General features: G+C 51.5%; 1 protein-coding gene across 4 annotated transcripts in view; it reads left to right on the forward strand.

Moving 5' to 3' along the window:
* DDX4 (DEAD-box helicase 4) overlaps positions 1 to 15,156 on the forward strand; it is a 1,777,277-nt gene that overhangs the window by 1,551,198 nt on the left and 210,923 nt on the right. For all 4 annotated transcript variants that reach the window (XM_086960639.1, XM_086960640.1, XM_086960641.1 and 1 more), the window contains one exon: positions 3,030 to 3,129. In XM_086960639.1, coding sequence (XP_086816765.1) covers positions 3,030 to 3,129 — 100 coding nt within the window. The remainder of the gene's footprint in view (positions 1 to 3,029; positions 3,130 to 15,156) is intronic.

Consider the following 15,156-nt stretch of genomic DNA (forward strand, 5'->3'; position numbering starts at 1 on the left):
CGGAACCAAGTCCTAATAGCTGTTCCATGATAACGCATACCATATACTCTTAAGTGCATTATAATCCTCGCGGTTTTTTGCCAACTTTGGTGTCGCTTTATCAAAACATGTCGAGTAAGGTGTCATATGAATTGGAATACTAACCCCTCGCCAATTCTGGCGACGGGGTTAGCATTCCACCCTTCTAGAGGGACACGACATGTATGTAACTGTGAACCCCGGTTAAAGTTAACTCGAGCCTCAGCATCACCAAATGGATGCTGCCACCACAGACACAAGTCTGACCTCCTGCTGATGGGAGTCCTTCCAGCGAGGAGAGCTTGGGCAAAGGGTTTCCTGTCAGGGGCGGTGCTAGCGCCATCCCAGAAAGGGTTTTGAGTATCCCAGGTAAGCAGGGCTGAGAGGAAGGTGACTGCAAGTGGCACCCCGGTGCTCACTGTGCATATGCCGGCTTAAACCAGTTCCAGGGGCACACCAGCCCCTGAGCTGGGGAAAGTCCGGACAAGGGAGAGGGGTGTAACCACCCCCCTCCTGGTCCCACCCATGGGCAGGACCTAGTCGCGTGCCAGCCCCTTTTTTTTAGAATAAAGGTAGGAGCGGGCCCCCTTCCCTAATTAGATAATTCTTAATCTTGAACTACTTTCCACGAAAGGAACTCTTGATAATTTCTGAAGACTCTCCCTTGTGGCTAAGGAGTAGCCACCCTGCACCCGCAGGCACCATCTAAGCATCGCGGTTTGCTGTAAGTCCATCCTCCGGATCAAGACTGCCCAGCTCGACGTGACCCGGATTCCCTGGCATCTCTGACCTCTACCTGCATCACCAGCCCAGCTGAGATTCGTGGGTGTGACGAGACCTGAGGGACCGGCCATCTTCTGAAACTGCACGACGCTTAACCAGCACGACCGCCGAGGGACCCTCGAGTGAGTGCATTGGGGTTTGAGAAGCCCTAACCCTGAGCAGCTCCAGCACCGAAGTCCAGCCCCCCAGCGTCCACGAGATCTGCGTGGGGCCCTTCTGCTCTTTGCTGCTCACAGCGTTGTCCGGTCACTGGCCCGCTGGCTAGTGGCCTTCCTGACGACGTACCACGACGATTTCACCGCTGGTCTGGTTGCTCCAGACTGGCCCTTGCTCCCTTCCAAAAGAGGAGCACCCCGGACCCTCCTGGTCCACTCCAGACGCCATCTTGACTCCACCGCGTGGGCTTGCCTTTGCCAAGGTTTGTTGCCCCCATCTTGGGTCCAGCATCGCCGACAGCAGAGACCTGCGTGGGACAGCTCGCACCTCCAGCCTGGTCGCCGACAACGCCTCCTAGCCCATGTGACTGCAGAGTCCAGCGTCGCCCACTCACCTGGTCGAGGTGACTTCATCGGGTGCCATCCTGGTGCCCACCTAATCACTGGCTAGTGATTAAGAACTGAGTCCCCTCTGCTTTCAGGTCGTCTCCATCACCGATCCAGGCATGGATCACACCGAACATCTTCACTGGTCGCCTGCCAGCAACTTCTTCTTTCAGGCTCCATAGACTACAACGAGGATTCCCGACGTCTTTTGAACCCTATGCAGCCGCAGTCCCTGGGCTAGGTAACCCAAGCATTTCGGGGCTCCAACGTAGGTTCACTATTTAAGTGTCCAGATCCTTTTTCGTTTTTAGTCTACCTAGTCGGATTCGTCCGATAACACTAACTTTACGAAATCTAGCATCCATAGACTTTGTCCCGCATCCCGCGTGAGAGTGCACACTCTGCACTCGATCTCCCTCGGCCTCCTGCTCCTAACCTTAGGGTTCTGTAGTGTAGTCCTAGCGATCCTGAAGCCTCTGGATCCTGTTACTTACCTGCTAGTATTTTGCATTCCACTTTCAGAGTATATGGTTTTTCGTGCCCCTCGGGCATTTGTGTAAATTGTGCAACTTGAAGTATTTTCGTAAGAGTTTTGTATTTTGCTTAGCTCCCTGACTCATAAAGAGTTCGGGGTAGACTTGTTATAAATAAATATACTTTATTTTTCATAACAACTTGTGTGGTGTCCTTTCACTTGGTGTTCAAGGGGTATATGTGATGGTAAAACAGCTGGCTTAACACGCCCTCTAGAGTTTAGCCTAAAGACTGCTTTTGTCCACGCTACTAGGATAGCTGGTCTATAAGGTTGACTTACAACCAATCATCAATAAGGGTCGTTTGGTATGATACACAGTGATCACTAGAATAGTGAGCACTATATATCAGGCCAACTTCTCACAACCATTCAACAACAACTCGTTCAAATATGTTCTCTCAATGTTTCAAGCTTTATTACAAATGTCACAAAAAGATGTTATTTCACTTTTGTTCCTGGATTTTCGTCACAATAAAGTACACTGAACATAATCTTCACAAAAGTTATTTACAAAAGTTTAAGCTATTGCCATTATAAATTCCAATAACTTTAATTTAAGTATTAATTATTTAAAAATAAATAAAAACAATTGTTATTTGTAATATAAATACATCTAACTCGCGTAAATACAACACATATTGCATTACAAATGCTATAGGTGTCACATTTGCGAAAGGTATAACTATTGGCATTGTAAATGACAAAGCTATTAATTTAGCTATTTTCAAAACCAACACAAATAAAAAAATTGTCAATTACAATACCAATAGCTCAAACTTTCCTAATGCGAGACCTATTGCATTGCAGATGCTTGTTATGAATTGGGTGTCCAATTTTCAGAGTATCTTGTCCAATTCTTCTGCAATTGTTTTAGTGTTGTTCAAATCCCTCTGTTAAAGCCTTATTTGTGCCACAAATATCCAGGATTGAGTGGAGCATTTGGCAGTGGAAACCCAAGGGTCCTAAAGGGGATAAGCATACTACAAAGTGAGGTTGCACAACTACACCATATAATGCATCCTATTTCCTCACAGTAAATATCTTGTTGCCTTCCCTGCTCATAGTTTTGTGTTGACTCCCTTCATTGCACATTTGGTGCAGTTTATTTTGGTATATATTTAGATTAACTTTTTTAATATTTTACTTTATAGGGACTGAAAGGACCATGATTTTTGTGAAAACAAAAAAAAGAGCGGATTATCTGACAACACTTCTTTGTCAAGAGAATGTATTGGCAACAAGTATTCATGGGTGAGACCATCTGTTAAAAAGAAATTATGTTGAAAGTTTACATTGGTGTCATTTGTCATGGGAATATTCATAGCTTGAGCAATTAATGACAGAATTGTGCTACTGTTGGTAAAATTGCTAATGTTTGTGTTCTGAAAAAGTAAAATAAAGCGCAGGCAAGATTAGCTGAGTTTACTGGTTAAAAGCAAGGTTCAAACTTCAAGGTGCATGTCAGTCAGAAGAGTGACTAACCAGTACGAGTTATTACTCTCAAACTTATTTGAAATGAGGAAATGAAAGTTAAATGAAGGGAGAAGTGAAAAGGTAAGAGGTTAACCTGATAACTGGTAGGAAATTATAAACTTGGTTACATGAACACTGTATCTGATAGAGACATCTAGCCACAGATTACTTTTGGATTCTACCCAGGCTCCAGTCTGTATCCCAACATTTTTAAGCAGTACCTCTGCACACCGGGGGACAGTGTCCTACGGCTCCGCAATGACATTGACTCCGGTCCTGACGTCAGTGGAGCCATAAAAGCCCCCTCCGGCGCGCGAACGTCAGTTTCTTTTTTTCCACGCTGTAACGTGGATCCGGAGAAGCGGTTCGCCGAGTAGATTGTTTTTCTTGACCTGCTTCTACACTGTGTCGGTGGAACAGTGTGTCTTTGCCTAGATGTCTACAGGTTTCAAACCTTGTGGGTCTTGTAGCTGACATAGGTCGCTGACGGACTCGCATACAATTTGTATATGCTGTTTAGGCGAGGACCATGACGCTGAGGATTGAGTCTCCTGCCAGAAACTAAAACCAAAGTTGTTAAAGCAGCAACATTTCAAGTTGATGGCAGCGCGTGTGTCACGATCCTCGGAGACGTCTCAGTCTCTGGAAAAGCAGGGTCGATCTAGGAGCCGAGGCCGGTCTGGAGGACATTGTTCACTGGGGAAGTCAGAAGGTAAGTGCCAGTTGAAATCACGGCATCCTCGGACTTCACCACTTGGAGACTCCGTTTCCCATGGTTCCTCCTGCTTGACGGTTGAAGAGGCCGTACCAGACTCCGCACAGCATCTCCCCAGGTTTCCGGGTTCCGTTGTGTTGATGACTCAGATGAAGGAATGTCATAATTCCTTGTACATCATCTTTGGGATTCCATCTCCCTCTTGAGCGCCTTTAGGCCCCAAGGAAGTGAGCGTGGCGCCGTCGGAGGGTTTGCCGTTGACGGTTGAGCTATTGGAGTCGAAGGGTTGGCACCGGGCGACGTCAGCTGGCGCTTCTTTGGAGCATGCCCACATTAATTCAGGATCTTGACATACTACTCCGGAATTCGATCAGCCGACTTCGATACTGAAAGCGGTCAAAGTTGCTTCTCCTCCACCGTGTAGGCATTGTACGACATCAGATGCGGAGTCGACTATTCAGAATGAGGGGGATACGCAGGTTTTGATTCCTTCTCAGGAAGATGTGAAAAGACAACCTGTGTCAATTGGGGCAGGGAGATTTCAGCCCATTTCGGAGATTTGTTTACCTCAGATGGAGGAGAGCTGGTTGCCTGCTCTGGATGAGGCTAGTAGCCTGGATTCTTCTCCAGCTTCAGGGTTGCTTTCTCCCCCTTGCCTTGCTATGGAGGCAAGTTTCTCCTTTGCAGACATGCTAAGGAAAGTGGCTACAGTTTTAAAATGGTCACTTCCTACAGTACAAAGGTCCATAGACCCTTTCATCAATGTCCTTTTTTTAGGGACAGACTGGGGATGAACCTGTTCTTCCTTTTGGGGAGGCCCTTTTTGATGTTTTATCAGTGCTTTGGCCAAGCCTGAGTCAGGTGCCTCAGGTGACCTCGATATTGCACATAGTTTTCTGCCAGAATCTGGGAACCCAGTTTGTCTTCATAGACACTTTCACCTGTAGCTTGGTGACTCAGGTTGCAACTTCTTTGCAGGATGTAGATTCTGTTCCTAAGATTCCAGTGGGTAATGAAACTATGACTCAGGATGCATGTGGTAAACACAACTTTCAGCGAGCTCAGCCTTGAGATCCACAAAAATATCTTGTGTGCTGGGGCAATATTTCCATGCTTTATGGGATTCACTATAGAATGTGTTACTATCTCTTCCAAATAATATCCACTCAGAGATTAACGATTTGATGAAAGACTGTCAGCAGGCTGCTAGGCTTATCATAAGCTGTGGTATGGACTCTGTAGGTCGCAATATGGACTCGGCAGTAGCATTAAGGCACCGGGCTTGGTTGGCAACTTCGGGTTTCTCAAATGCTGTCCAGTCGACTTAAGTCGACATGCCATTTGATGGTGCCCATCTTTTTGGCAGTCAAGCTGAATGCAGTGTTCGCTTCTGTGAAAGATGGAGATCTTCAGAGTCATAGCTTTTCGTTGTTTGTTACTGGTGTAACTTATGTTAATACATGAGATTTAGGTTGCCCCAGTATTGGGCTTTCATAGATTCCCATGCTTTATATCATTCCCCCGTTGTCGGAATGGGTGCCTCGGTAATAGAAAAATACCATAGCAGTAGGTACTAAAGTGAAAGACAGGCCTAGGCCTCATCTCATTTTCCACTCCGTTCAATCCCAGACCTGTTTCTTTTTAGGAAGGCCTTGAAGACCTTCCTCTTTTCCACAGTTTAGTCTGTCTTCTTGCCTTCGCCTTCTGATATGTGTTGTGTTATTCAGTTCTCCAAGCGCCGGGACGCCTCTTAGCTGCGGCATCCGTGCGCTATACAAAAAAAAAAAAAAAATAACATAACATTTTGTAGCCTATCCAACTCTTTTTGTAAAAGAGACCAAAAAAATTGCAACAACCAATCAGAGTAGCCTCACCCCATAGAACCCTCCTGAGAGAGCCTCAGATTTTCTACCGCACGTTGTGCTAAGGCAGTTTCCACTGAGCTCTGCTCAGATTTCTTTTCAGTTTTAGAATTTTCTTCTTTTTCTACTCTACTATGTCTGATGAGGAGAAGAATGCATTATTTAGAGCTTGTGCTACCTGTTCAAAGAAGAGGCTGTACATTGAGGACAAGCATAAAGACTATGTTCGAGGCATGTGGACTGCTGAATTCATATCTGTGCATAGATCGCCGCCTAGTGTTGGGTCCGGATGATTGCACATTGTTGTCCTGGAAGAGTCATCAAAGTATCACGAGATAGGTGGCTCCTCCCCTGGACTACAGTGCGCATGGGCATCGACTCCATCCTCAGATTGTTTTTTTCTGCCATTGGGTTCGGATGTCTTTAATTCCCTCTTGTCGGAATCGATAAAAACAAAACTTTCTTAAGACCAAAAGGTCTTTAGTCTATACGTCGGTATTGTCTTGCGTTCGGCTTTACTTCTTCGAGCTTGGCTCCGAGCCGGTTCCTGTACTTCCGCGTGATCTCGGCGCGGAAGGCCTAGTCGACGCTCCTGACCTATCGACCATCCATCATGACCGAAGTCCATTCAAGAGATGTCCGGTCTGTAACTCGAAGTACCCACACATTGACGTCCACCCGGTGTGCAACAAGTGTCTGTCGCCGGACCATGATGAGGCCAAGTGTATGGCCTGTTCTCGATTCAGGTCCAAGAAGACACTCAAGCTCCGACGAGCTGCGCGCCTGGAGGCCCAGCAATCTGCTCCGGCGCCTACGGACATTTTCGATGCTGGGGATGTCGACAAAAGAATATATCCAGGACGTTTCAGAATCGAACCCCGCGTCGGACGTCGAAGAAGACTACGACGCTGATGCTGAGGTTTTCGAAAGCGAAGAAGTCGTCGAGGAGGTAGGGGACGACGACGGTGCCCTCGGGGCCATGGAGGATAGCTCCGATGAGGACCTCCCTCAAACTGACTCTGGGGCCTTGCCTATCTATAAGGCCCTGGTCGAGGGATCGCCTTCGGGCCTTACCCAAGACCCTGATATGAGTTCCACAGCCCCGCCTTCGGGCCCGGCCACGGACATTGTAACGGAGCCTCTCCCGGCAAAAACAAAACCGAAAGTGAAAACTACGGTCTCGCCGCCAGATACTGCGCAGGTGCCGGTATCGAAACTGAAAGTGCGCATCGCACTAGTCGGATCGAGGACTTCTGAGGCTTCGGCGCCGAAGATGGCGGTCGAGCCGAAAGGCCAAGTCAAAGGCGTCGAGTCGAAGTCCACCACGCCGAAGACTAAGGTGAAGACGGTCGATACTGGTGCATCAACACCGAGACCGGTCGACGCCGCCAAAGGCCTTGTCGACCCGAAGAAAGCTGTTGACCACCCGAAGAAAACTCTCGGTGAGCCGAAGAAGCAACTCGACGACCCAAAGGTCCTCTCTGTCCCGAGTCCACTCGACAAGGCCAGAGGCGCTGCACCTTGTGAGTCGACTCCGAAAGTGGCCTCAAAGGACTCCGTCGAACCGGCGTGTCCATCCGCCGCGTTCACGAAGAAGGTCACGGAGTCCCTGCAGCGCAACAGGGACGGCGCTGCGGCGGTCGAACCGAAGGACCCTCCGCCTGCTAGGCCTGTGGAGAAACCAGTTAAGGCGCCCACGCCGATCCTCTTTACCTTGCCAACTAAAACGGCGGCGAAGGCTTTCGCTCCTAAGGCGGTGGCCGGCGTGCCCGAAAAGGTCTTGTGAGAAGGTGGCCTGATATGCAGTGCTCACTATTCTAGTGAACACTATGTATCAGTCCAGCAACCCTTATTGATGATTGGTTGTAAGTCAACCTTATAGACCAGCTATCCTAGTAGCGTGGATACGAGCAGTCTAAGGCTAAAGACTCGAGAGGGCGTGTTAAGCCAGCTGTTATACCACACATATACCCCTTGAATACCCAGTGAAAGGACACCACACAAGTGTTATGAAAATAAACAAGATATTTATTAAGAATCACAACAGCCCTGTACTCTTTATGAGGACAGGGTACTTAGCACAAAACAAAACTCTTACGAAAATACTTAAGTTAGCACAGTATATACAAATGCCCGAGGGGCACGGAAAACCATATACTCTGAAAGTGGAATGCGAAATTACTAGCAGGTAAGTACAGTACTAATAGGCTTAGGAATCACTAGGACTTGACTATAGAACCTTCAGATTACTTCTAGGAGGCCTAGGGGACTCTGGTGCAGAGTGTGCACTCTCACGCGTGATGCGGGACAAAGTCTATTGTAGCTAGTAATGACAAAGTTAGTGTTCTCGGGCGAACCCGACCTGGTAGGGAGAAAACGAAAGTGGATCCTGACCCTTGGATAGTGAGGCTATGCTGGGGCACCGAAATGCCGAAGTTACCTAGCCCAGGGGCTGCAGCTGCATAGGTCTCAAAAGACGTCGGGAATCCTCGTAGACGGACCAGGAGCCTGGAAGAAAGAAGGTGCTGGCAGGCGACCAGTGAAGAAAGTTCGATGGATCCAAGCCTGGATCGAAGGAAGATGACACCTGGGAGCAGAGGGGACCAAGTTCGAGACTACTAGCCAGTAGTCAGTGGGCACCAGGAGGGCACTGGATGGTAGCCACCTCGACTAGGTGAGTGGGTGACGCTGTGTTCGCAGATCTCACGGACCAGGAGGCGTTGTCGGCGACCAGGATGGAGGAGCGAGCTGTCCCACGATGGATGAAGCTGTCGGCGTCGCTGGACCCAGGATTGGGCAACAAAGCCTTGGCAAATTCAAGCCCACGCGGTGGACTCAAAATGGCGTCTGGAGTGGACCAGGAGGGTCCGGGGTGCCTCTCTTGAAGAAGGAAGCAAGGGCCAGTCTGGAGCAACCATACCAGCAGCAGTGATGTCGTCGGGCGTTGTGTAGAAGGCCACAAGCCAGCCGGCTAGTAGCCACACAGCGCGGTGAGCACGCAAAAGCAGAAGGGCCCCACGCAGATCGTGGAGATGCTGGAGGGCTGATCTTCGGTGCTGGAGCTGCTCAGGGTTGGGGCTTCTCGGACCCCAAAGCACTCACCAGTGGAGCACACGGTGGGCTTGTTGCAAAGAAGTCGTGCAGTCTTGGCGATCGTCGGTCCCTCGAGGTCTCGTCGCACTCACAGTTCTCAGCTTTGCTGTAGAGGTGAGTAGAGGTCAGAGGTGCCAGGGAAGCCGGGTCTCGTCGAGCTGGGTCGTCGGATTCGTGAAGAAGGACTTGCAGCAGACCGCAGTGTTCTTAGGATGGTGCCTGCGGATGCAGGGTGACTACTCCTTAGCCACAAGGGAGAATCTTAAAGAAGGAAATCTTGATGCCTTTCGTAGAAAGTCGAGTCTTGATTCCAAAGATGATCTAATTTGAACAGGGGGCCCGCTCCCATCTTTATACTAAAAAAAGGGGGCTGACCCGGTGACTAGGTCCTGCCTATGGGTGGGACTAGGAGGGGGGTGGTTACACCCCTCTGCCATGCCGGACTTTCCCCAGGCCAGGGGCTGGTGTGCCCCTGGAACTGGTTCCGACCGGCCTATGCGTAGTGAGCACCGGGGTGCCACTCAGCAGTCACCTTCCTGTAAAGCCCTGTCCAGGCTCCCATCGCTGGAAGGACTCCCAGCTGCAGGGGGTCAGACTCGTGTCTGTGGTGGTAGCATCCATTTTGTGGAGCTGAGGCTTCGTTTAACTTTAACCGGGGTTCACAGTTACATACATGTCGTGTCCCTCTAGAAGGGTGGAATGCTAACCCCGTCGCCAGAATTGGCGAGGGGTTAGTATTCCAATTCGTATGACACCTTACTCGACATGTTTTGATAAAGCAATACCAAAGATAGCATTTAACCGCGAGGATTATAATGCACTTAAGAGTATATGGTATGCGATATCATGGAACAGCTATTAGGACTTGGTTCCGCAAGCTGCAGACAGGCTCAGCTCATGCCAGAGCACCATCTCACACGATTCCAAGCACTCTGCCTTCAGGATTGTCAAGGCCTGCCATAGGAGTGACTGATAGGAATCTGTGTGTCCATTTTAGGGTTAGATATAGGTATACTATATCTACAGCAAAGGGTGATTACACGACTTTGCCCCAGCTGTCATGCAGCCAGTTGTGTCAAATTTAGGAGGCCAGCCAGGGGTGGCATAATACATGCTGCAGCCCCTGGCAGCCCTGGGTACACCCATGCCCTGAGTTACAGGTTCTGATAGGGTGGCCCAGTACCAATTGGAAATGCACCTGGGGTACATGGATTCCATTTTACAGAGAGAGCAGTAGGCCTGGGGTCCTGATTGGCAGGGCCCCAGGTCGACTATGTCAAAAACCAGCTAAAACACAGGGCAAAAAGTTGGGGGCAACCATAGTCAGGAGGTACCTTCCTACAGGTCTCCTCGGCGCCGAAGGCGTCACCGGTGGTCCTCAGTTGGGCTGATGATGCAGGTAGAGGTCAGAGGTGCCAGGGAAGCCGGTTCTCGTCGAGCTGGGCAGTCTTGATCCGGAGCAGAGACTTACAGCAAACCGCAATGCGCTTGTATGGTGGCTGCTGGGCAGGGTGGCTACTCCTTAGCCACAAGGGAGAGTCTTCTGAAAGGTTCAAGAGCTCTTTCGTGGAAAGTCATCAAGATTCGGAATTATCTAATTTGGGAAGGGGGCACGCTCCTATCTTTATACTAAGGAAAGGGGCTGGCACGCGACTAGGTCCTGCCCATGGGTGGGACCAGGAAGGGGTGTGTCCCTGGAACTGGTTCTAGCCGGCCTATTCATAGTGAGCACCGGGGTGCCACTTGCAGTCACCTTCCTCTAAAGCCCTGCCTACCCAGGATACACAAAACCCTGTCTGGGATGGTGCTAGCACCGCCCCTGACAGGAAACTCTTTGTCCAAGCTCTCCTCGCTGGAAGGACTCCCAGCAGCAGGAGGTCAGACTTGTGTCCGTGGTGGCAGCATCCATTTTGTGATGCTGAGGCTCGAGATAACTTTAACCGGGGTTCACAGTTACATACATGTCGTGTCCCTCTAGAAGGGTGGAATGCTAACCCCGTCCCCAGAATTGGCGAGGTGTTAGTATTCCAATTCGTATGACACCTTACTCGACATGTTTTGATAAAGCGATACCAGAGTTGGCATATAACCGCGAGGATTATAATGCACTTAAGAGTATATGGTATGCGTTATCATGGAACAGCTATTAGGACTTGGTTCCGCAAGCTGCAAACGGGCTCAGCTCATGCCAGAGCACCATCTCACATGATTCCAAGCACTCTGCCTTCAGGATTGTTAAGGCCTGCCATAGGAGTGACTGATAGGAATACATGTGTCCATTTTAGGGTTAGATATAGGTATACTATATCTAAAGCAAAGGGTGATTACACCACCTTGCCCCAGCTGTAGTGCAGCCAGTTGTGTCAGATTTAGATGGCCAGCCAGGGGTGGCATAATACATGCTGCAGCCCCCTGGTAGGCCCCGGGTACACCTATGCCCTGAGTTACAGGGTCTGATAAGGTGGCCCGTACCAATTGGTAAATGCACCTAAGGTACACGTGTCAATTTAGTGAGAGAACAGCTAGGCTGTGGGTCTGATTAGCAGGCCCACAGCCAGGGAAGTCCTAAACCAGTGAAGCAAAAAGCAAAAATCTGGGGTGATCATAGGATTGCAGACCCTACGCTCCTACATAACTCCGCCCCCCCGCCCCCCCCCCACACACACACAAACTTTGGGACAATAAACTAACCTTGACTAGGTGAGTCTTCTTGCTCTAAGTAGAAATACCTGGAGAGCCCATCTACATTGCCATGATCAGTGCCAGGTCTATGCTCCACTGTAAAATCCATCCCCTGTAGGGAAATGGACCACCTAAGCAGTTTGGGGTTTTCACCCTTCATCTGATTTAGCCACAAGAGGGGCTTATGGTCGGTCTGAATCTTGAAATGAGTGCCAAACAAGTATGGCCTCAGTTTCTTCAGGGCCCAAACCACAGCAAAGGCCTCCCTCTCAATAGCTGACCAATATTTCTCTCTGGGGGTCAGCCTTCTGCTAATAAGAGCAATGGGCTGGTCATGACCATCAACATTCAGCTGAGATAGAACAGCTCCCACACCCAACTAGGAAGCATCTGTTTGGACAATGAATGGTTTGGAGTAGTCTGGACTCTTTAGGATAGGTGCTGTGCACATGGCCTGCTTTAGGTCATCGAATGCTTTTTGACAGCCTGCTGTCCACTGAACTTTCTTAAACATCTTTTTACTTGTCAGGTCATTAAGTGGAGTCACAATTGATCCATCATTTCTGACAAATTTCCTGTAATACCCAGTCAGGCCCAAGAAAGCTCGAACCTGAGTCTATGTGGTTGGAGGAGCCCAGTCCTTGATGGACTGTTTCTGATAGATTCATCTGCCGTGTGGATTCCTCACCTTGTGAATATCCCCCTTGCGTCAGCAACATTCGGAAATTCTTTTCGTAGCCTCGCGCCGACGTGGATAGGATGTCGCAGAGACACGGCTTCGCTCGCGACTCCGCTGACGTCACCGACGCCTACAATAGGCCCACGCCGGCGTGATGACATCAGTTCCCTTTTTTCCGCGTCGTCGACGAAACGGTTCTCGGGAATCTCTGTTGCCTTCTGGTACATTGTTGCCATTGTGTTGCACATTTCTGCTTCTCTGTATCCTGTCTCTTCGACGATGTCATCCAAGAAGACCGGCTTCAAGCCCTGCAGGGAGTGCGGTAAAATGATGTCCATTACCGACCCCCATGAAGACTGCATCTGGTGTTTAAGTTCCGACCATGATGTGGAGGATTGTTCTTCATGTCGGAAGACGAATCCGTAGGCCCTGAGGGGGAGAGAAGCCAAACTTCTGGTTGCTAAGGTGAAAGCTGGAAAGGAGAAGTCGTTGAGGTCTCGTTCTCGAAGGGCGAGGTCGAGATCTGGTTCTCGAGAGAGGTCGTCTTCGAAGTCGGCGTCGGATCATGTTTCGAAGTCGAAGAAGAAACACAAGAAGAGGAGACCTGAGTCCCAACGTCGGTCTGGTAAAGAGTCGAGGTCACCGAAGAAGGTACGTTCGAAGGTGGTTACTCTCGAAGTCTCTGAGCCTGAAGGTGAGGCCTCACCTTCCGAGTCGCATGGGCGCTCTCCCACTCCGGCTCCGGTACCCTCTCCGGCTCCGAATCCGTCTCCGGCGCCGTCCCTGGCCCGTGAAGAGGCTCGGGAGGTTGTGGATTCTGCGCCTGTTGAAGAGCCGAATCCGATCCCTCCTCAGGACCGGCCTGATGGTTTTCAGCTGCCCTTTCCTGCTCCAGGCCAGGACCCTTCAGCGTTTAACGCTATGTATGGCATCTTCTCAAGGGCGTGGTACCCCTCTGGTGCACCTTCGGGTCCCATGGGTCCTTTAGCTTTCAGCCTGGGTGTTCCTCACTCCTATCCTCCTGCTCCATTCATGCCTTACATGCCGGCTCCGACGCCACATTGGCATTTTCCGGCTCCGCCGAAGTCATCTGAAAGAAACACGTTAGTGTTAGATTCCTTACCTTAGAATATCCCCAGGCGTCAGTCTGGATCCGGAAACTTTTGCGTAGCAGTACCCCTGCGCGTCGGTAGGCGTCGTCTGCAGGCGTCCCCTGCGGCTCCGCGTCCGTCGTCGGCGTCGTGCGCCGTGATGACGTCGCTGGAGTATATAGACGCCGCCTCCGCGCGCTGACGTCAGTTCTTTTTTCCGCGCCAGTGGACGCAGATCTGAAGAGCAGTACTCCGGTCTTTGACCAAGTTTTTTCGAATTGTTATCACTTTGTGCCTGTTAGGATGCCTGGGTTCAAGCACTGTGATGACTGTGAGCGCACGATGTCGGTCACAGACCATCACCGCCTCTGTCTCCGGTGTCTGGGCCCCGACCACGACGTGGACTCCTGCGTCGACTGCCGGGCCCTTACCAACAAGGCTAGACGGGAGCGGTCCCGCAAGCTACTGGAGCTCCGGGTGTCGGCCCCCCGGTCCGGCCGGAGGTCGAGAGAGCGTTCGAGGGAGCGGTCGAGGAGCCGCACCGAGCGTTCCGGTAGTCGACACCACTCGTCATCCTCGTCAGGTAAGAAGCACAAGAAGTCGGGGCGTCGTCATCGCACCCCCGACTCCCCCCGACGCTCGCGCGATGCGGCCGGGGGTTCGGGTGACCCCAACCCCGCGGCTCCGCGAGAGTCGCAGGCGCGGCCTGCCCCATACCCTCAGGTCCCTGGGCACGGTGCGACGCCTGAGGAGATAGAGGCGTTCCTCATGGCCATGAGGGCCCTGTCCCCTCCGGCGGGTTCCACGGCGCCTGCGGGCCCAGTGAACCCGTCCGGGGGCCCTAGCGGTTCAGCTGACCCTACCTCGACGCCGTCGGATGCTCCGACTCCGGCGCCGCCGATCCCGGCGCCGCTAGGGCCTTCGGGGTCGACGCCGGATGGACGTCCATCCAACCCGGCGCCGATTCCATCGGGGTTGCCCCCGGCGCCGCCTCAGCGCGACGCCGGTTCCTCGGTGCCGGCTTCGGGCGGCACTGGGGCTCCCGCGCCGGCTCCGGGCGGCGCCGTCCCCTTACCTTCACCGACGCCGGACGCGGAGCCGGACGGGCGTCGCTCGATGCCGGTCCCGGCGCCGATGGGGCCCATGAACCCCGAGGAGCCGGTCTACATCGTTGACTCCGAATACGAAGAAGATGAAGAGTTCGGTGAAGGTTGGGAGGGGTCCGAGGACCCTCTGTCACGCGAGTGCCAGTATGACCCGGACTGGACAGGTGACTTGGGGGATGCCAGTGGTCTGGACGACTCTCCTAACCCTGGTTTGATCTCTCATCCAACCGTGGCATCGGTGGAGGGAGCTGCATATTCTGTGGTGCTGATGAGGGCTGCCAAGGCCTTACACCTTGAGCTTCCCGTCGCGGCCGTGAGGCCTAACATCCTCACCGAGGTCTTCAAACCGCAGTCATGCCCACAGGAGCCACTGCTGCCGTTTAATGAAGCCTTGTCAGACGTTCTGTTGGGCACGTGGTCCAGGCCCGCTTCAAGTGCGCCTGTTGATCGGAACGTGGCCAGGCGCCACAGTTGGCTTGTCCGGACGACCCCAAGTTCCTGTCTACCCACCCCACCCCTGAGAGCCTGGTGATCCAGGCCTCGACCTCCCAGTCCGCATTCCCGTCGGCCCCGCCCG

This window comes from Lissotriton vulgaris, chromosome 3_1 (genome assembly GCF_964263255.1).
Source record: "Lissotriton vulgaris chromosome 3_1, aLisVul1.2, whole genome shotgun sequence".
NCBI classification, from domain to species: domain Eukaryota; kingdom Metazoa; phylum Chordata; class Amphibia; order Caudata; family Salamandridae; genus Lissotriton; species Lissotriton vulgaris.